The sequence below is a fragment of the Gobio gobio genome, assembly GCF_949357685.1.
Source record: "Gobio gobio genome assembly, chromosome: 2".
NCBI classification, from domain to species: Eukaryota; Metazoa; Chordata; class Actinopteri; order Cypriniformes; family Gobionidae; genus Gobio; species Gobio gobio.
The window spans coordinates 66,833,676-66,855,337 of record NC_137098.1 but is presented as its reverse complement, the minus strand read 5'-3'; the positions used below and the strand labels follow the sequence as shown (position 1 = coordinate 66,855,337).

Below are 21,662 nucleotides of genomic sequence, written 5' to 3'. Positions count from 1 at the left end.
AAACATTACAATATAAATTTGCTAAGCATAGCATACTGCTGTACAAAGTAAAAGTCAGTGAAAGGTCATGCAAATATTGTCTAACTGCTGCTAATATTATTTGCACTATGCATGCTGCTGCTTGTTAATAAAAATCTTAAACATTACAGACTGAATTTGTTAATTCATTTGTTGAATAGATGCTGCAATGCAAATTTGAATACCATGTTATACAGTACAATCAGGCTTAACAAGTGAATAACACTTGTTGGGGTAACAGCTTAGGACCCAGGACCAGTAGTGAAAAATGAAGACCAAGAGTCAGGAGTCAGATTAATTAAAGAAAATTTTACTGAAGAATAGTTTGCAATTTCATCAGCAGAAGCCAGCTCAAGAGGAGTTCGTAGGCCGCGCTCCCTTTAACAGTCTCCCCGCCTCCGTCTAACGTACATACAATTTTCTGAACAGTTATACTGTTTTCAAGGTCTAGACACGTCATTACTGCCATGTGGAATGATTCTGATTGGTTCTAACAACATGCAACGTAAGCAACTTTCCACACGTAGACAGACAGGAGCATATATCTCTAATAATGCGTAGACTTGATGTCGCCCAGGCCCAGATTAGTCCCCAGTGACCTCGGAGGTCACAGAAAAGCGTCTATAGGTCTGGCATCGCCTGCAGGAAGGCCCATATCCAATACTGGATTTGCACAAATCATACAACGCACACACACAATACTCCAGAGAATACCAGTTTCCTCAAGGTTGGGAATATCTTAACTAACTATCAACAAAGCACTTCTCCAAAACATGCTGATACTACATTTAGTACAGAAGTGAATTTAATCTATTTAGTAAGAAAAGCATATAAAAGAGGTACATAAAAGAGTCCCCACAAGAGTCCCATAGCTGTGACATAGATGACACCAGGGGTCACTTTAGTAAGACATACAGTTAACACATGCTGAGCACTCTTTACTCCCTGGAGTGTCAAACACCAAGGACATTCGCCTGTATCCAAACACTACAATATCCAAAATCACTCCTTGAATATAGAGAACTGATTTATCAAATGTAGGAAATGGTTATAACTTGATTATCATTCATTCTTATTTTAATATGGAACATAAAATCATTCTTGAAGGATATGTGTCTGATGAAGAGACAAGTGATGTTTGGCTTGACCCTTGACCCTTCACACTGATGATGTGGATGGGATATATTAGGCAGCAAGTGAACATTTTCTCCTCAAAGTTTATGTGTTAGAAGCAATAAAATGAACAAGCGTAAGGATTTGAGTGAGTTTGACAAGGGCCAAATTGTGATGGCTAGAGGACTGGGTCAGAGCACCTCCAAAACTGCAGCTCTTGTGGTGTGTTCCCGGTCTGGAGTGGTCAGTCTCTATCAAAAGTGCTCCAAGAAAGGAACAGTGGAGAACCAACGACAGGGTCAAGGGAGGCCAAGGCTCATTGATGCACATGGGGAGCGAAGGCTGGGCCGTGTGGTCCGATCAAACAGACAAGCTACTGGAGCTCAAACTGCTCAAGAAGTTAAGGGGGGGGGGGGGTGAAACACTCAGTTTCAGTCTATATCATGTCAATCTTGAGTGTATAATTTTTAAGTATAATTTATTATATTTATAAAAGAAAGATACGCTATACAGAGTCTTTCCGGAAAAAAATGGGCGGCTGGAGGCGTATCATGTGGGCGGAGCTAAAGAATGATGAGCGCGCAGCTATTGCGTTGAGAGCTGAGAAAGCTGTGACATCCTTAAATGTGGAAAAAACGTCATCCTAAATAAACCATGGAGATCAGTCGGATTTAGCCATACATATATGATCCAGAATCAGATCCAGGGGCTGAAATTGAACAGGAGAAGCAACAACGACGACTCCAGCAGGAGGTCTCAATGGTATGTACTGTAAAACGTATATAATGTTACCTGCTTATAGCGGCTTGTCATGCGCGAGTTTTGCAACATTTGTGCGTGTTTACTCATGGTTTATGAGGACATAATTTGATTTATGGACTGTATGCGTTGATTTAATGTTAGTAGTAGCAAGCGGAACGGTTTTGCAAGTCAGACTAGTGCGTGTTGACATAGAAAAACAATGGAATATTAGCGCATTTGATTGAGTCGATAGCTAACAACACAAAGACATTTGAAGCAGTTTTACTGACCGCCTGCTTCCAACATACGACCGTGAACCTTAATCGCTGGAACCGCTCCATCTTTCAGCGTTAGACGAGTTACAAATCCGGAGTTGAACTGGGCCTTGTTTATAATAGTCGCCGAAATGCAGGGGTCCCATTAACGCTGGGTTCTTTGGGAAGATGTACAGAGATGTCTTGGGTTGTCCCGGAAAACCAAAAACACAAGTCCTGTGACCGCAGCGCAGCCGGCTTCCCTAAACAGCGCTATAATGTGCGAGCATTTGCTCTCTCGCTCTAGTCGCGCGTGCGCGACTCCAGGAGAAAATACGGGCTGTACAAGGACATTCCACCCCATCTGACATCACATATACCCATGCTTGAAAAAAACTTTCCAAAACTTATGAGAAACCGGAAGGAGTATTTTTGGCACAGAAATACTCCATCAAACGTCCAATTTTTTTTTTTTAAACTTTGTGCATGTAACAGAAATCCATGTCCATGTAAAAATCTCAGTATGCATGAAACAGCATTTTACCCCCCCTTTAATATTGGTTCTGATAGAAAGGTGTCAGAATACACAGAGCATCACAGTTTGTTGCGTATGGGGCGGCATAGCCGCTGACCAGTCAGGTCGTCCATGACCCCATGTCCACCACGAAAGCGGCAACAATGGGCACATGAGCATCAGAACTGGACCATGGAGCAATGGAAGAAGGTGGCCAGATCTGATGAATCACGTTTTCTTTTACATCATGTGGATGGCCGGGTGTGTGTGCGTCTCTTACCTCTGGAACACATGGCACCAGGTGCACTATGGGAAGAAGGCGTGACGGCGGAGTCAGTGATGCTTTGGGTAATGTTCTGCTGGGAAACCTTGGGTACTGCCATCCATGTGAATGTTACTTTGACTCGTACCACCTACCTAAGCATTGTTGAGACCATGTACACCCTTTCATGGAAATGGTATTTCCTGGTGGCTGTGGCTCTTTCAGCAGATAATGCGCCTGAGACAGTCACGGTTGGGAATCCCTGTTCTAAACTGCACCAGCATTGCACGTTCTTTACAACCCTACACTTCACCTAAAAGACCTGTAGGTGGATCAAATTGAAAAGCTTCCCATACCCACATACAGTGGTCTAAATACACAATTTTGGTGTCATTTTACAGGAAACCCTTTGAAGTTACATAAACCACTGCTAAAAGTGATAAACGTGTAAGTATATGTTGTCTGAGCTGTAATAACCCGCCCAAAAAAGAGACGCTTTTTGATTGTTTGGGTTATAAATTCACTTTTGAAAGTGTATATCTAAGGCCGTGTGCTCTAGCACCCTGCAGACAGTTTGGGCTGTTACCACTAGATACCAGAAAATACTGGAAAAAATATTTTTGTCTGGGTCATGTATGCAAGATTTATTCAAATAAATCTGAATGGAGACCTTTTTATTAACCATATACAGTGGAATAAATGCAATATCCCCATGTCATTTTATATCCATTAAATTATGCTACACAAGAGTAAAAATGTAAAGGACTGCCTCATTACTTGATTATAACAGTTTTATAATTATTTACATTGTAAAAGCGCAAAATTAACATGGTTCAATAACACTTAAACCTGATTAAAATAAAACTCTTTATATATTGCATTATTATTGTTCCTGTAACTCTGACTATGTGCTGAAAAAATTGCCAAACTAGGAGGGTAACACCAGTGACCAAACAATGGTACATGAGGTCTGATTAAAAAAAAAATTAGAAAGTAATCAAATAATGCGGTGAAAGTTAAAATTTTAGAAAATGAAATACATATTAAAGACATAATGCCGTGCCTAAAGTGTAAAACTATGTAGAATGATCCAGCTACAATTGTCACCAGGACTTAAAGCTCTTTTTAAAGACGTTATGTGTGGCTCTTAAAAGAGCCTTTGTGTATGATGAGATGAGCGGCTTTACTTTGAGCTGGTGTATTTGGTGACCGCCTTTGTGCCCTCAGACACGGCGTGTTTGGCCAGCTCCCCGGGCAGCAGCAGACGCACGGCGGTCTGGATCTCTCTCGATGTGATGGTGGAGCGCTTGTTGTAGTGAGCGAGACGAGACGCTTCACCGGCGATGCGCTCGAAGATGTCGTTGACGAAAGAGTTCATGATTCCCATCGCCTTGGAGGAGATGCCGGTGTCGGGATGAACCTGCTTCAGGACTTTGTACACGTAGATCGCGTAGCTCTCCTTCCTGGACCTCTTGCGCTTCTTTCCGCCCTTGCCGGCGGTTTTAGTGACGGCCTTCTTCGAGCCCTTCTTAGGGGCGGACTTCGCTGGTTCAGGCATGATGAAACTTCACTCAGAGACACTCAAAGAGCAATAAAGCTGAGTTACTACAGGCGGGTTTTTATGCTCTGCCCTATGCTAATATCAGAAGAGAAGAACGGTCTCTGTGATTGGGAGTCTCCACCCATAGAATGATTTCATTGGCCACATTAAACGCTCCGTGACTTGTAGGCGAGCCAATCAGAAGCTCTGAAATGTTAATCACGCCCCCCGACAACAACCATCCCCCCACATCAGACTCCGTTCCTTTGTTTCATTTCCCGCATTTTTTGTAATGAATAACATGAAATTTTGTGAATAATTTCTGGTCTTTGACTACATAAACTGAGGTGTCTATTTTTAACGTTTATGTAGAAACAGAAATCAAGGTATATTGTTTATTATTCCAAGTAAGCCAAATTCACTAAAAATTCATAGTACTGTATTTTACTGTTATTATACTGTACATGAAAGAACAAGCGTTGATAAAAATCCTTGCAGAATGAACACAAACGCTGTATTAAATGTAATGCTTATTTAATCACCAACAGTTCTTTGACTGTGACTATTTTAACGTTCATTTAGAAGCAGAAAGAATAAAAAATTGTATTGGTCAATGTAGACTCACTATAATTTCAAGAAATATTTACTGTACTTTGAAAGACACGCATATACTACGTGGAAATACATGCGTTAGTGAAATAACATCTTTTTTAAATTTACAATGACCACGAACGCCCTAAACCCTTTAAATGTAATTTAAGTGCAGTTGTAAAGCAGAATTGAGTCACTAGACATAATACATTTCCTAATCTTAAATGCATTAAACATCACTTAAGGCAAAGACCATCAACTTTGTTATATCATAAAACGACTCATATCAAACATTGACTCTTTGATTGAAAGTGTGTGTGGCTCTTAAAAGAGCCGTTGGTGTTTTTCTTCTTCGTGAGTCTCTTAACCGCCGAACCCGTACAGGGTGCGTCCCTGTCGCTTCAGCGCGTACACAACATCCATGGCGGTGACGGTCTTTCTCTTGGCGTGTTCAGTGTAGGTCACAGCATCACGAATGACGTTCTCCAGAAACACCTTCAACACACCGCGCGTCTCTTCATAGATCAGACCAGAAATACGCTTGACGCCGCCGCGTCGAGCCAGACGCCGAATAGCGGGTTTAGTGATTCCCTGGATATTGTCGCGAAGAACCTTTCGGTGCCGCTTAGCGCCTCCTTTCCCGAGTCCTTTACCGCCTTTTCCTCTTCCAGACATGACGACAGATTTTCTTCAATCAGCAGCCACTGAATAAAGAACACACTTTGGAGAAGAGAGGTTTATAGTCAGCTAGCGGACCTGATTGAAACCACATTCAAGGGCGGATCTAGTTGACGTCACCCGACTCGCTACTCTCCAAGAGCTGCTCCTCCTCCTCTCTGGACGTCATGGGTTGAGTTTGACTGAGTTCAGCTCCACCTCTGTGGATCTAATAGGTGGAGGGATAGAGTTATGGGTGGGGTTGGGGTGTGATTGGACCGTCTCTCTTCAACCATTACATCCCGAAAAAAGGGAGCCAGGCTATTTATCCTTCAAAGCTTGATTCTGGAAATATGGGGTTTAATTAAATAACTTCTGAACACTTCGAGCAACAAAAAGCATTGTGTGACAGTACCGCATACAATTTATGGAAATAGATTTAGAAAAATTCTCATTCCATGAGAGTCCACGCATTCTCAGACTTAAATTTAACAACTGCACAAACTGTTTGTCATAATTCATAACTGGAACGGATTTACGTCAGTAATAGAAATTATCTTTCATAGAGGGATTGGTGTGGCTCTTAAAAGAGCCTTTGGGGTGTGTGTGGCTGAAGCCGCTGCGGGTCTAAGCGCGCTCTCCGCGGATGCGGCGGGCCAGCTGAATGTCTTTGGGCATGATGGTGACTCTCTTGGCGTGGATGGCGCACAGGTTGGTGTCCTCAAACAGACCCACCAAATAAGCCTCGCTCGCCTCCTGCAGGGCCATGACAGCGGAGCTCTGGAAGCGCAGATCCGTCTTGAAGTCCTGAGCGATTTCTCTCACCAGGCGCTGGAAGGGCAGTTTGCGGATCAGCAGTTCAGTGGATTTCTGATAACGGCGGATCTCTCTCAGCGCCACGGTACCGGGCCTGTAGCGGTGAGGCTTTTTAACGCCACCGGTAGCTGGAGCGCTCTTACGGGCGGCTTTAGTCGCCAGCTGCTTCCTCGGGGCTTTTCCTCCGGTGGACTTACGAGCGGTCTGCTTGGTTCTCGCCATTATTTCTAATGAGTTCAGCCGCTGCTGTGAACAGAACGAACGAATGAATAGTTCCCGAGAACGCGCTTATTTAACCCTAGAGCTGCCATGCGCTGATTGGACGGCGCTGCTTCAGAGGCTTTCGATTGGTTAATGTCTGGCGTCTGTAAACGACAGTTGGCCAATTACTTTGCATCTCCTGTTTTCAAACAAGAAACTACAGTTTGTTTTTCCCGCCCAAACGTGCTTAGTTCATTGTTTCTTTGTTAACTGAAATCAGTTTTACATTTGTACACCAAAACTGCAGGGATTTATTTTTTTTTATCGAATGTGCAGTTTGACTTGTAAAGCTAGTTATTAAAACCTGAGACAAGTACAGATACCACCACTTTATATATTTAATTTGTGTATTGATAAATACATCAGTATAAATGTTTTAGCCATGCCAAGCTATGCAGTTTCATAATACATTCATTAAATCGCCACAAACTTTAGTGAGACTGGATACAAAATTTACTTTTCTAAAATTCTTTAGGAACCAGAAGTATTTCTAGTCAGATTTAATAAAAAATCTAATAGCATCATTGAGAAACATAGGATCTTAGAGCATGAGCTTCCTAAGAAACAAACTTCAACCTTTGTAATGTCAGCATTGTTTAGTACAATAACTCTGTTCATGTGCATTCTGCAATTATTTTTATTAATCATAGAACTATATAGAAAAATATTAATTCATGGGATATATGGAAAATCACTCTCTGGGATAAATTGTGTGGCTCTTAAAAGAGCCTTTGGGTCGCTAAAGCAGACTTTAGTGTGTTTATTTGGATTTGGCGGGCTTCTCGGTCTTCTTGGGCAGCAGCACTGCCTGAATGTTGGGCAGCACACCGCCCTGAGCGATGGTCACGCCACCCAGAAGCTTGTTCAGCTCCTCGTCATTGCGCACCGCCAGCTGCAGGTGCCGAGGAATGATGCGGGTCTTCTTATTGTCCCGAGCGGCGTTTCCAGCCAACTCCAGGATCTCAGCGGTGAGATACTCGAGCACAGCGGCCAAATAAACCGGAGCACCGGCACCGACGCGCTGGGCATAGTTGCCTTTGCGGAGAAGCCTGTGGACACGGCCGACGGGGAACTGCAGTCCCGCCCTGGAGGAGCGAGTCTTGGCCTTCGCTCTCGCTTTGCCGCCGGTTTTGCCTCTTCCGCTCATTATTCAAGTCAAATAACAGAATCAATGAAGAGCAGCGCCTCCACACACTGTCTTTAAACGAGAGTGCCAGTCGCCCATTGGTTTAGAGTCTGATAAGATTTAAACCAATCACTGAACTTTCCTCTAAAAGCCCATTATTCGTGATTTCTATAACAATTAATTGATGGAAGACTAAATAAATTTTTACGAAATCTTAATTGTTATTAAATTAAACACTAATGACATTATTAGACAGACCCGTGTTCCAGGAGTAGTGTTGAGCCTCTTTAGGAAATAAATCCATCACAAACAGATTTGCAAATGATTCAAGATTCAAGATTCAAGAGTTTTATTTGTCACATACACAGTTATATACACAATATACAACTGGCAGTGAAATGTAAACAGGTCCGCTCCATGGACAGTGCAAATAACAGTTACAAGAAATTAAATAGAATAAAATTAGAATAAAATTAGAATAAAAAGTATTAACATAAGTAGAATTATAAATAAATCAAGTTAAGATAAAAATAGGAAATAAGATAAGAATAAAAATATAAAAAATATGTGGATATGATAAGTGAGATAAACTGTAGACTTAAAAATAAGTGGTTAACATAAAATATATAATATGTATATATAAAGAAGTATAATGTGCAAGGTTTATTACAGGTTGTTACGCAGTAACAATAGGGACGTAAAGTGCAGTGCAATTGCAGTATGTGGATGTTAATGTTAAAAGACTGGATGTTTATGTGTGTGCGGGGGTGAAGTGAGTCACGTGACTGAGTTCAGGAGTCTGATGGCCTGGGGGAAGAAACTCCTCCTGAGTCTTTCAGTCTTTGCCATCAGGCAATGTTCATAATTTAAAGGTTTTGTGCTTGATTTATATATTTTCACATGAGACTTCATACAGCATTACTTTAAACCAGAAACCTAAATGAAGATATTTGCGTTCTGGTTTAGATGAAGGACCATGAGAGGAAAATCCATGAATAAAAGTCTCTTATATGTCAATCTTCTTAATCTAGTCCTGACTATATCTGACTGTCAAACATTCAAAGCTTATCCACACAGACAATCATAAACCCTCACATTCAAACAGCAATGCAGTCAAATCAGACAACAAGAATGCAACAAACATGACATTACCAAATTAATGTTACATTATATTATCTCACATATATTTTTAAACAGGCGGATTATTAATTTAAACAGTTGATCCTGTGACAGAAATATAAAAAACAAAGCAAAATAAAGGGGAAGTGTTTGTTTCCATTATCTTAATTTCAGAATAATAAAATGAACTCCATCCTGATTCTTATTGCTGTGATCATCATGTCATTTCTCTACACACCAATCAGGCATAACATTATGACCTAATATTGTGTTGATCCCACATTTGCTGCTAAAACAGTCGGTCAGAGGCATGGACTCCCTGAAGGTGTGCTGTGGTATCTGGCACCAAGATGTTAGCAGCAGATTATTTAAGTCCTGTAAATTGTGAGGTGGGGCCTCCATGGATCGGACTTGTTTGTTCAGCACATCCCACAGATGCTCGATTGTGTGTCAGATGCTCGAACTGTGCATGTACTGTATCTGTATACAAGCCCTGTTAGCACAGTTATTGGCAGCAATAGTATGGCTATGTCCACCATTTGCACAGACTGTCCCATGTAAACAAAGGAGATAGTGTTCTGAGCCAAAAAAATAATAATTACTCTGTCATTTAGACATCAAGAATCAGCATATGAATCTCAACAATGGTGATCATCAAAAGCACAATGCAGTGCATACTGGGGCCATCAATCAAAACTCATCCTTGACTCCCAGCATGCATTGTGGAATTAATCAATTATGAGCGGAATTATCTTAACTTCCTTTACTCTTAGTATTTTCTTTAATTTTTTGATTAAAGATTTATGTGAGTTTTTAGTAGTTTGTTTTGTGATGTTCAGCATAGATCTGTTTATCTGAATACTGTTTGTCACCGTTGTTGCGATTCATATGCTGATTATTGATGTGTGTCTATAAAAAATAAAGTGGGTTTTTTTGTGCAGAATCTCATGCTCACGAGGCTGATTTAATCAATGTCAAATTAACATATGAGCTATTTAATAGTTATTTGTCTCAGAAGGATATTAATACGTCAGATCTGTACATGATGATTATGTTACTATCAAAACATAATCAACACCTGACCACGTTTTCTTTGTGCTTTCCTTGCTGTAACAAATATGCTTTATTACGCAGCCAATTAAAGCAACCACTGAGCTCGCGGCTGAAGATACAGAGGTAAGTGCACTCTCCGTATCTGAAGCGGATGTAACCCGATCCTTCCGGCGGGTGAACGTCCGTAAAGCCGCGGGTCCAGACGGCATTCCCGGCCGCGTCATCAGAGCGTGCGCGCACCAACTGGCTGGAGTTTTCACGGACATTTTTAACCTGTCCCTCTCCCTGTCTGTGGTCCCCACATGCTTCAAAACGTCCACCATTGTTCCTGTACCTAAGCAGTCAAAAACACTCTGCTTAAACGACTGGCGTCCTGTTGCTCTGACCCCCATCATCAGCAAATGCTTTGAGAAACTAGTCAGAAACCACATCTGCTCTGTTCTCCCCCCCTCACTGGACCCACTGCAGTTTGCATACCGCACAAACCGCTCCACTGATGATGCCATTTCTTCAACAATTCACACTGCTCTCTCCCACCTGGAAAAGAGGAACACATATGTGAGAATGCTGTTTGTAGACTACAGCTCAGCATTCAACACCATTGTGCCCTCCATACTTGACATTAAACTCCGGGCTCTCGGCTTAAACAGCTTGCTATGCAGCTGGATCCTGGACTTCCTGTCAAACAGACGCCAGGTGGTCAGAATGGGCAGTAACATCTCCTCACCACTGACTCTCAACACTGGAGCCCCTCAGGGCTGTGTTCTCAGCCCACTCCTGTACTCCTTGTACACACATGACTGTGTGGCAACCCACAGCTCCAACACCATCATCAAGTTTGCTGACGATACGACAGTGGTAGGTCTCATCACTGACAATGATGAAACGGCCTACAGAGAGGAGGTGCACACTCTGACACGGTGGTGTCAGGAGCACAACCTCTCCCTCAACGTCAGCAAGACCAAGGAGCTGGTGGTCGACTTCAGGAGGAATGAGAGAGAACACCGCCCCATCACCATCGATGGAGCACCGGTGGAGAGAGTCAGCAGCTTCAAGTTCCTCGGTGTCCACATCACAGAGGAACTCTCATGGTCCGTCCACAGACTCCACACCGAGGCCGTTGTGAAGAAGGCTCATCAGCGCCTTTTCTTTCTGCGACGGCTGAGGAGGTTTGGAATGAGCCGCCACATCCTCACACGGTTCTACACCAGCACTACAGAGAGCCTGCTGACTGGCTGCATCACCACCTGGTACGGCAACAGTACCGCCCGCAGCCACAAAGCCCTGCAAAGGGTAGTGCGCACGGCCAGCTGCATCATCGGAGGTGAGCTTCCCTCCCTCCAGGACATTTACGCCAGGCGATGTGTGAAGAGAGCTCAGAGGATCATCAGAGACTCTAGCCACCCGAACCATGGGCTGCTCTCACTGCTGCCATCAGGCAGACGGTACCGTAGCATCAGATCACGCACCAGCCGACTCCAGAACAGCTTCTTCCCACAAACAATCAGACTCCTTAACTCTTGACCCATCGGGATCATAACACACACTGGACAGAATATCACTCAGCACAACCCACTGTAGATACACACACATTATATACACATTTATTTATCATTTATTATTTATCATTTATCATATAGCACCTATTGTACATTGGATCTCTACTGTGAATAATAATGGATACTGTACATTGTATATTATTATTATTATAGCTTAATGTATACTGTTTAATGTATGTTTAGTGTATATTGTTTAAAGTATATGTATATTGTAAGTATGTGTATATTGGTTAAAGCTGTGAGAACTACACTCACATTGTGTAAATTATTTATTGTTTATTGTAGAGTTTACTGTGCTGTGAGTAATTGTGGGCGCATCAGATGTGTAATCTGATGCTGCTTTAAATGTTGTACATGTCATGACTGCTATGTTGCTCGGAACTGCACCAAGAATTTCACCTGCTGTTGCACTTGTGTACATGGCTGTGTGACAATAAAGTGATTTGATTTGATTTGATTTGATCACCATAATCTTTCCTTCAGTGATCCTGTTGTCTCTTGTTAACATCAGGTGTTCATCATGAATGGTCAATCATTACTCAATTAATTACTAAATTATCTCACTAACTTTAACACTGCTTCAGAGTTTCAAAGCATATTTTTGCGTTTCCATGTGGACACAATTTTATTTTAAACGGAGGAAAAAGTCCCGTGTATGTGTAGACTAGGCCTAAAACTTCTGTAGACAAAGGCCTTCAAACTAGAGGTCTTCACGGAGCCCCCGAGACCCGTGGACCTGGGACCCGACCCGGGACCCGTACGGGTTCGGGTATATATTTTAAATGGTCAGCCGGGTCCAGGTCGGGTCCCAATCTATTACTTCGGGTCCCGGGTCTGTTTAACATTTGTATGTAATACCCAAGTAGATCCGAACTCAGAGAACCTGCCCGTGATCAGAGTCAGTCAGCACTGCTTGTGTGTTTTTTGTAACTTGCCATTTGTAAAATTAGGATAAGAAAAGTGTGGGCAGGGAAATAAGGTTTAAAAAAAGAAAGAAAGAAAAAACACGAGTGATCTCTCTCTCTTGCTCGCTTGCCTCGCGCTCGCTCGTTCTTTCTCTCTCGCTTGCTCGCCTTGTGCGCGCTCTCTTTCTCTTTCTCCCTCTCTCGCACACGCGCTCTCTCTCTCACTCTCTCAGCCATTGCAAGTGCACGGTAGTAATGGATAGCCTAAAAAGCTAAAAAAAACAACGAATATAAAGAAGTTAAACCCACGGGCACCTCTTCTGTCTGGGCATCCTTCATGCATATTGTGGACAAACATGAGACAAAAGTATTACGTGTGACGCACTGTTGAAGTTTGATTTAAACTTATATTTAAAAAATATATTTCAAATCAGCAACAAAATCTCAGGTGAACTGTCACAAATTGCCTAAAAAAGCTAATATTTCAGGTTGCACCAGCTAACGCGCATGTGCAGTCTCAAGCGCGTGTCATGTTTCTATGGCCGACTAATAATAATATGAATGAACCGTCTTGTTTAATCTTAAAGTTTTGGTGAACAGACCCGGCTCACTGAGATTATGGCAAATAAATAATGCTGACATCAGCGGCCACCGAACGAGCAATCGTAATTATAGTTCAAAAAGGCAAACAGTCAAAGTTTTTATGCGAGTTAAAGTTAAAGATGCATTTGACATCCGTCACTGTGACATAAAGTCGACTTTTAAAGCTGAAACGATGAGTGAATTAAGCATGCTTGGAATAACAAGAGAGGAATAACATGGATTTTAACTTTTTGGCAAGGATTAATGCATCACAATCAAGTAATGTTACAAGGAAGGGAGACGACAGCAATAGGTAAGACAAAAAGTTATATTTTTCGCAACTTGTTTATTGACTTATTAATATCAGTTCATTGTGGAATATGTGACAATCGGGGCCAGTCGGGTCTGTGTCTTCGCGCCAGGTTCGGTTCCAGCTTTTAAATAATAGACGGGTCCAGTCGGTTCCGTTTAGCACATTACGGGTCTCTACGAATTTTTGGACCTGTGAAGACCTCTACTTCATACACACACAGTTATGATGAGGTGGCAGCTGCAGGAGTTTGATTGACAGCTGTAGATAATGATGCAGATTGGTTTTAAATTATTTACACTGACCTCCAGTCCCTCACGCATCTCACATTCTCATTCTGCACTGATGAAAAACTGATAAAAGTGTCTGTGGACCGGAAGTGGTAAATTACTATTGAACATTTTGTTGCAAAATCTTCCAGAAAGTCTTGTAACATTGATTTCTTCATACTTCCCTTTTCTCTGGCTCTGAGACTGTCAACATTTGGCAATACATCTTTTGACTAGTCTGCCTCATTCTCATCCATCCCAGAGCAACACCCTAAGCACAACCACACTCACTATACAGTATGCATCTTCAAATAATTGAGAGCATTCTGAAATTCTGCTTATGTGTTATCAACATGTCAATTTATTTCAAGTAACACAAAACTTTAGCAGCCAATGACATTTACAGCTGGGGAGACTGGACTGATTTTCCACTGTGTAGTGTTAATCCACTGTGTAGTGTTAATCACCATCTAACTCAATAAGATCTACATTTAGCCTTAGATGTTATATGAATATGGTCCCTGGACACAGGTTTTAGCAGCTGGAAATTTTCAAATTAAGAGTGAAAGTTGCAACTATTATAAACAATAATGGAAAGCTGAGGCTTAACAGTATTGACAATGCACATAGGTGCATCACCAACACTCATTCATTACAGAATATTATGAACTGAATTATGACACAAAAAGTAATTCACAATTACATATATATATATATATATATATATATATATATATATTTTTTTTTTTTTTTTTTTTTTTTTTTTTTTTTTTTTGAAAAATAGTTAGAAAAATATAGATAAATAGATTTTCTTCTTCTTCTTCTTCTTCTTCTTCTTATTAGGGGCCAAGCACCGAAGGTGCGAAGGCACCTATTGAAACCGTTCCCGTTCTTATTATTATTATTCATCTTCTTCTTCTTCTTCTTCTTCTTCCGCCACGAAGTCTATGGCAGCCCATAGAACCGTATGGTAAAAAGTTGTGAAATTTGGCACACTAATAGAGGACAGTCTGAAATGTCACCGTAGCAAATTTGGAGTCTCAAACTCAATCCCTCTAGCGCCACCATCAGTCCAAAATTTGACTCATGTTTATGCTAATAACTTTTGAACCATAAGGGCTAGAAACAAAATTCTTTTTTCCTCTGATTCCTTGGCTCAGGACAATTCGATTGCACCCTATGACGTCATTTTGCGCCATGATAATTTTCCCGCCATTTTTAATTAACCGAAAAACCTACTTTTGCGAACTCGTCCTAGACGGTTCATCCGATTTGCACGAAAATTGAACCAGATCATCTTCAGACCATGCTGACAAAAAATCTTGCAAATCAAGTTGATTCGTCAAATCATTTGCGATAAACGCGCAAACAAATTTTACGTAGCGGTTGCAAAAACACTCTTAAGGCAATATCTCCACAACGCTTTATCTTGTTCAAACCAAACTTGGTACATCTCATCACAAGCATGACTTGAGGCAACATACAGCGTTTCGGCGCAGCGCCACCTACTGGTCCGGAGATACGAAAAATTGCAATTTTTGCTTATAACTTCTGAACTGTTTGTCCAAAAATCATAAAAGTGGTCTCGTTACATTCAGGACGGCATGCCGAGTCGTCTGATATTCAATTTTACCATATCGGCCATTTTGCTTGTCGGCCATTTTGAATTTTGTCAAAAAATGCTATATTTTACAAATGCATTAGTGTATTGTTACTAAACTCGGTATGTGACTTCCATGCCATGCCCTGAAGGTACTCAAAAAGTTTTAGGGCAGTGCCACCTTGTGGTCAAAAGATATAACAAACTTGACAAAAATGCTAATAACTTTTGAATAAATTAGCCTAGTATATTGAAACTGGTCATAATAGAGTCATTGGCTCATGCCGATTCAATTGCAACCTATGATGTCATTTTCGGTCATGATAATTTCCCCGCCATTTTTAATTTTCCAAAAAACCTACTTTTACGAACTCGTCCTAGACGGTTTGTCCGATTTGCACGAAAATTGAACCAGATCATCTTCAGACCATGCTGACAAAAAATCTTGCAAATCAAGTTGATTTGTCAAATCGTTTTCGATAAACGCGCACACAAATTTTGCGTAGCTGTTGCAAAAACACTCATAAGCCTATATCTCCACAACGCTTTATCGTATTCAAACCAATCTTGGTATATGTCATCACAAGCATGACCTGAAGCAACATGCAGCGTTTCGGCGCAGCGCCACCTACTGGTCCGGAGATACAAAAAATGGCTATTTTTGCTTATAACTTTTGAACTGTTTGTCCAAAAATCATGTCTTCCGCACCATGCTTTGAAGGTACTCAAAACGTTTTGGGGCAGTGCCACCTTGTGGTCAGAGGTTATAACAAAATTTACAAACATGCTAATAACTTTTGATTAAATTAGCCTAGTTTAATGAAACTGGTCATAATACAGTCATTGGCTCATGCCGAGAACAGAGATACAAATTTTTCCATATTTGGTCAAACATCCTGTCCTCAATGTTCTTATTTGATCAAAACCTACTTTTTCAAACTCATCCTAGACCGTTTGTCCAATTTCCACCAAAATCGAATCGGATCATCTTCAGACTATGTCAACAAAAAGTTAGGGATTTTGCATCAATAGATGAAACCGTTTTTGTAAACCGCAGCGACGAAGTTGACCCATTATGCCAAAATTACTCTTGAGGCTGTATCTCTGCAATGCTTTGACATATTGGCATCAAACTTTGCATGTGTCATTGTTCCCTTATTCTGACCACACCACATCAATTTCGTATCTGTGCCACCTATTGGTCAAAAGTGATAAACCATTAACTTACATTATCAGTGACTCAATATATGATATTTCAGCCATTTTGCCTAATCTTCTTAAACTGTATAATTGTTAATTGTTGCAGTTGGTCTGACACTCTCAGACTACAATGCGTTTTTCAGCCTTTTGCCTAAAATCATCTTAAAATGTGATTAATTGCTCATTGCTCCAGTTGATCTGACACTGCCAGCCATTTTGGCATGTCTTGTCTTCTTCTTTGCGCTTGGCCCCGGTATTGCTGCTTGCAGCTATATTTATTATTATTATTATTATTCTTATTATTATTATTTGAAATACTCTACTGTGTAATAGTAATATATGTCTGCTATAATTTCTGCAAGTTATACCGTTCTTTTATTTTGATGGGTTGTCGTGTAAACCTTAGTGTTTCTGTGTGTAGTGGGGTATATGATAAATGGCAGTTCTGGACCACGGTAACTGGGTGGCCAGGCAGGGGCCACTTGTGCTTTTGGGGCACACGTTAACATTTATCTTAACCATTAATTAAATAGGTAATTCACCTAAAAATGAAAATTCTATCGCCGTTTACTCACCCCCATGTCATTCCAAATGTAACTTTCTTATGCTGAATAGAAAAAGCACTGAAATGGTTTGGTTACCGGCATTCTAACTAATACAGGTTTTTGGTACATGACGGTGATTTACATTTTAAGGTGTTTTTATTTTCTTTTGAGTGAACCCTTTAACCTATTTTTCGGATTATTGAAAGTCATTTTTATTTGGCCATGTAGGCTACTGTATCACTCTGCAATCTCTACACGTGAAGTAAAATTATTTCAAGTTTGTCTATTTATTTGACAAGTAATCTGCAGAGATGTATAAAGTACTAGAGACACATACTTGAGTAAAAGTACAAGTTCCTTATCCAAAAAGTGACTTGAGTAGAAGTTGAAGTGCTCTTTAAGCACCACACTTAAGTAGAAGTACTAAAGTATTCAACATTTTTTGTACTTAAGTATTGCAAGTAGTTTATTTTAAAATGTACTACTCAAGTACTGAAAGTAAAAGTACAAGTATTGTGTTATGTAGTTATTAAAGAAAGTAGTCAAAGGTTTTTATTATTTCAAATGATTAAGCTAAAGGACAATCACAATGTTGGTAGGTCATTTTTCTACATATTGTCATATAAATAACCTGAAAATACTGTAGTTCATTAAGATTAAATCTTACTATAACCACTCTTACTAAAAAAAAAATGGGGTAAGCACACTTATATTCTCATTTCAAGAGATGTTCTGAGTAAATGATTTGTTTGTAACACTTTACAATATGGTTTGATTTGTTAACATTACATTAGTTAATGTATTAGACTAATAACTAACATGAACTAACCATGATCAATACATTTGTTACTGTATTTATTAATCTTTGTTAATCTTAGTTAATAAAAATACAGCTGTTCATTGTTTGTATATGTTACTTCACAGTGCACATTAACTATGTAAACAAATAGAGAGCAATTTGAGCGCAAGACGCTTGAGACAGTGAATGCGTGCTCGCGGGGCTCTCTCTCTCTCTCTCGCGCGCGCTCTCTCTCTCTCGCGCGCTCTCTCTCTCTCTCTCTCTCTCTCTCTCTCTCTCTCTCGCGCGCTCTCTCTCTCTCTCTCTCTCTCTCGCGCGCTCTCTCTCTCGCACTCTCGCGCGCGCTCTCTCTCTCTCATGCGCGGTAATGTGGGTTTGGAATGGAATGATTCGTAACATTTTTTTTAATTGTAACGAGTAACGATGCAGCACATAAAAAAAATATCGGAGTAAAAGTATTAAACTCATCGAAAATATGTACTGAAGTAAAAGTGGAAGTAGGAGAAAAAAATAATACTCTAGTAAAGTACAGATACTGCCTTTTAGTACTTAAGTACAGTAGTGAAGTAGTTCTACTTCGTTACTATACATCTCTGGTAATCTTGTATTGTGATAATGAGCAGCGATGACATACATCACTTTTAATATCCAGGCACTTTTCTACATTGGTAAACTTGACACTATAATACAGGAAAAAAATGTATAACAAAAATATAAAAATAAAATAAAAATGTTCTGCATAATCTTACAGATGGGCCTAACACAAATCAATTTAGGAAAATTAATGTAACTGTAATATGATCATGCATGCTCAATTTATAAAAGCAAAACATTTTATTAACATTTATTTTACATGTTATTTTGTAGATTACATCTGGGGTCTGTTCTTCATACCCCGCTTAATATATCTGAGATGATTTGAGAGATCTTCGTGATCTCTGCCTAATTTGGTTCTTCAAAAGAATTTGCGGATTGTATAAAAATAACTGGATTAAGTTATCTGAGATCACTGCGCGTTCCTGTGTTCCCTGAAGAGGGCAGATGCCGAATTCAAAGTTGTCAAGTCAGTAAAATGAATCTACAGTATCACTGCTGCGTATGGGTGAAGTTAAACACAACGTGTATAAAGAGAGCTTATTTTATCTATAATCAAGTGTGTAGCAACCATTATAGCATGTGTTTCACAACTATTTGAGCGAATGCGGTCAGAGTGAGGAATCATTCATACGCGGACATCACTTGCGTGCCACAGTGCCCAGCCTCCTCATGTGGTTTTGCTTCTCTGAATTGGTTTTTGGTTATGACACAATAAATTACTCTTTTCATCACATACCGCCAAAGCAAAAACTGCACATTGCAACCAGTTTCAGAAAATTGTTTGGTGCAATACAATACCAAATTTAGGGGGGCCAGAGAGCGGAGCCAAGCCTGTTGACACGGGGGCACTCCTAACAAACAATTAGTATAATGTATATTAACGTGCCTAATAAGACTTTTCTTAAAATGTATTCAAGGCTCTTCTCTCTGTGTTTGTACAGGAAGTGTTGAGTCTATAAGTCAGACTGTGTGTTTGACAGCGTGTCAATACATCAGTATGGAGCTCAGTTCACTTCCTCTAATGCTCTGTGAGTATATGTTATAATTTATGCATCAGTTGCGCATTTTGTATAATAGAGAATCAACATTTATCTGTGTTGTATTTAATCTTGTCTACTTTTGTCTTTTTTTTCTTATTCAAGCTGCTAATAATCTGTGGCAGAGTGTTAAATCCATCTGTAGCTCATGATATCTGTGTGTGAGAAAGTGAAAAACACTTGATGTGCTGAATTAGATCAGTGTATTGATCATTACTGTGATTCTTCAGTCGTTCCCTAATGGATTGAAAATATATTTCCATATTTATGATCCATATATAATCTGGTGTAAATATACTGAAAAATATATGGAATAATATATTGCATTAATATAGTGTCATAAACTACAATATTTTGAATAATATACATTTCATATATTGGAAAATATATTTACAATGTATTTACACTAAAATGTAATTAGATGAGTGTTCTTAGAAAACATGTGTCACGATTCTACAAGAGAGGACTCAAATGCAGGAATGAGTGATCAGGGGTTTATTGACAAACAGCAGAAATGACAAGAAATGGTGAGGAGGTGAACAGTCCAAACAGTAGGCGGGTTAGGAGCACAATCACAGGCAGGAAGAGCAGCCACAATAACTAGCTCCAGAAGGTGGTAGACAGGAGAGCAGTTCTGACAGTGCAGCATGAGACCAGAGGATACCAGCGATGGCCAGGCAGGATTCCTAGGTAATGCAGTCAGGTCATATCAGGAAACTCACCAAGCTTTCAGCTAAGGCAAGGAGAGCAAGCTGCCAGGGAAGCTCTACTTGCAGGACAGGAACTAGAGACAGAAAACAAGAGGCGACAAGACCAAAAGGCAGCACAAACACTTAGCACTACTAGTATAACACACGTAGGTATAACGTATAACGAACCAGCAACCACATGAGGGAAAGAACACACCTTATAAAGGGAGCAGAGAACATGAGGAACAGGTGAACACACTTAGACAAACAAGGAGCAGAAAACATGAGGAAAGGGTGAGCACACTCAGACAAGGAACAGGTGAGCACACAATCAGTTAATCAATGAGGACTAGACAAGGACTAAACAAGGGGGCGTGGTAACAGGAAACAAGGAGGCAGGACACAGGGAGCACATGGCAAACACAAACCAAGACAAAGCCATGTGTTCATGCACAACACAAACAAAGACACATTAAACAAAGACAAAACATACAGAGCTGTCAGAGGAGAACCCTGACAACATGTGGAAAACAATTGCCTTAAATTTCTCAAGCATATTTTACTTTAAGTCATATGTTTCTAATACAAAAATATATTTAAATCCCAACAGAACATAAAAGGGTAACACATTCTGCCAATTGCATGTTAATCTCACCTATAAAGTAGTATTACATCATTCATAAGAGTCTTTATTTAGTTTTTCATATTTATAAAAGCCAGTACCGAGTCTTTCCGAAAACAGTCGAACTGGAACCTTACTTTCGATTCACTATACAGTTCTGTTGTTGACATTATATGCACTTACACGTCGATTGCCAACAAAACACAAACATTTAATGCAGTTTCACTCACCGCCTGCAGTTTCCACTCATGACCGGGATCAAACAAACACACTTGCAGAACTCTGTTGCTGCTCTGGAAACACAAACTGCATCCACTGTTCCCTTAATGCTGGGTTCTTTGGGAAACTGAACAAGGTGATCTTTCCCTCACAACCAGAAACACACTTCTTTAGTGACATTGTGGATTTTGTGGTCTAAAAACACAACACCAGCGCCGCCGACGGCTCCCATAACCCGAATGAAGCTCGTTGATGGACGCGCTCTTGCTCTCGCTCTTTTTAAAGAGGTGATTAATTGAGAAATAAACTTTCCTTTGAGCCTTTGAGTATATAAAAGTTCTTCATGATATAAGAACATCCTGTACGTTGCAGAGCTGAAAACTTCCTTGTTAGTCAAAGAAAAGCTTTTATTGACACCAGGCCCAGAAAATGCAGAATATGTCGACCAAACGCAGAATATGTCGACCAAACACCGACTCGTGGAGCTAAACAGGTTGCGCTACCGAGCAATAAACATGTTGGTTCGTTCGCTTCATTTCACTGCGGAATCGTTTGTAAACAAGATACAGGTCGAGACTGGATTTGCAGACATATTGAGATTAAAACACAATGCTGTGCCTTCTAAATTGCATCCGACAGGAACGGTGCAACACACTTATGTGAG

At 40.3% G+C, this 21,662-nt stretch overlaps 4 protein-coding genes across 4 annotated transcripts; all 4 read right to left on the bottom strand.

Moving 5' to 3' along the window:
• Positions 1-3,530: 3,530 nt before the first annotated feature.
• LOC307120491 (histone H2B-like) lies at positions 3,531-5,258 on the bottom strand. The gene has a single exon (XM_079807543.1). The coding sequence runs from the start codon at positions 4,458-4,460 to the stop codon at positions 4,086-4,088; it is 375 nt and encodes a 124-aa protein (XP_079663669.1). The 5' UTR covers positions 4,461-5,258; the 3' UTR covers positions 3,531-4,085.
• Positions 5,259-5,396: 138 nt separating this feature from the next.
• LOC307120555 (histone H4) lies at positions 5,397-5,708 on the bottom strand (the record flags this gene model as incomplete). The annotated part of the gene is made up of 1 exon (XM_079807655.1): positions 5,397-5,708. The coding sequence occupies one exon, from the start codon at positions 5,706-5,708 to the stop codon at positions 5,397-5,399; it is 312 nt and encodes a 103-aa protein (XP_079663781.1).
• A 609-nt stretch (positions 5,709-6,317) lies between these two features.
• On the bottom strand, positions 6,318-6,728 carry LOC307120353 (histone H3.2; the record flags this gene model as incomplete). The annotated part of the gene is made up of 1 exon (XM_079807361.1): positions 6,318-6,728. The coding sequence occupies one exon, from the start codon at positions 6,726-6,728 to the stop codon at positions 6,318-6,320; it is 411 nt and encodes a 136-aa protein (XP_079663487.1).
• Positions 6,729-7,527: 799 nt separating this feature from the next.
• On the bottom strand, positions 7,528-7,914 carry LOC307120469 (histone H2A-like; the record flags this gene model as incomplete). The annotated part of the gene is made up of 1 exon (XM_079807505.1): positions 7,528-7,914. One exon carries the CDS (start codon positions 7,912-7,914, stop codon positions 7,528-7,530), a length of 387 nt encoding a protein of 128 aa, XP_079663631.1.
• Between the last annotated feature and the right edge of the window lie 13,748 nt (positions 7,915-21,662).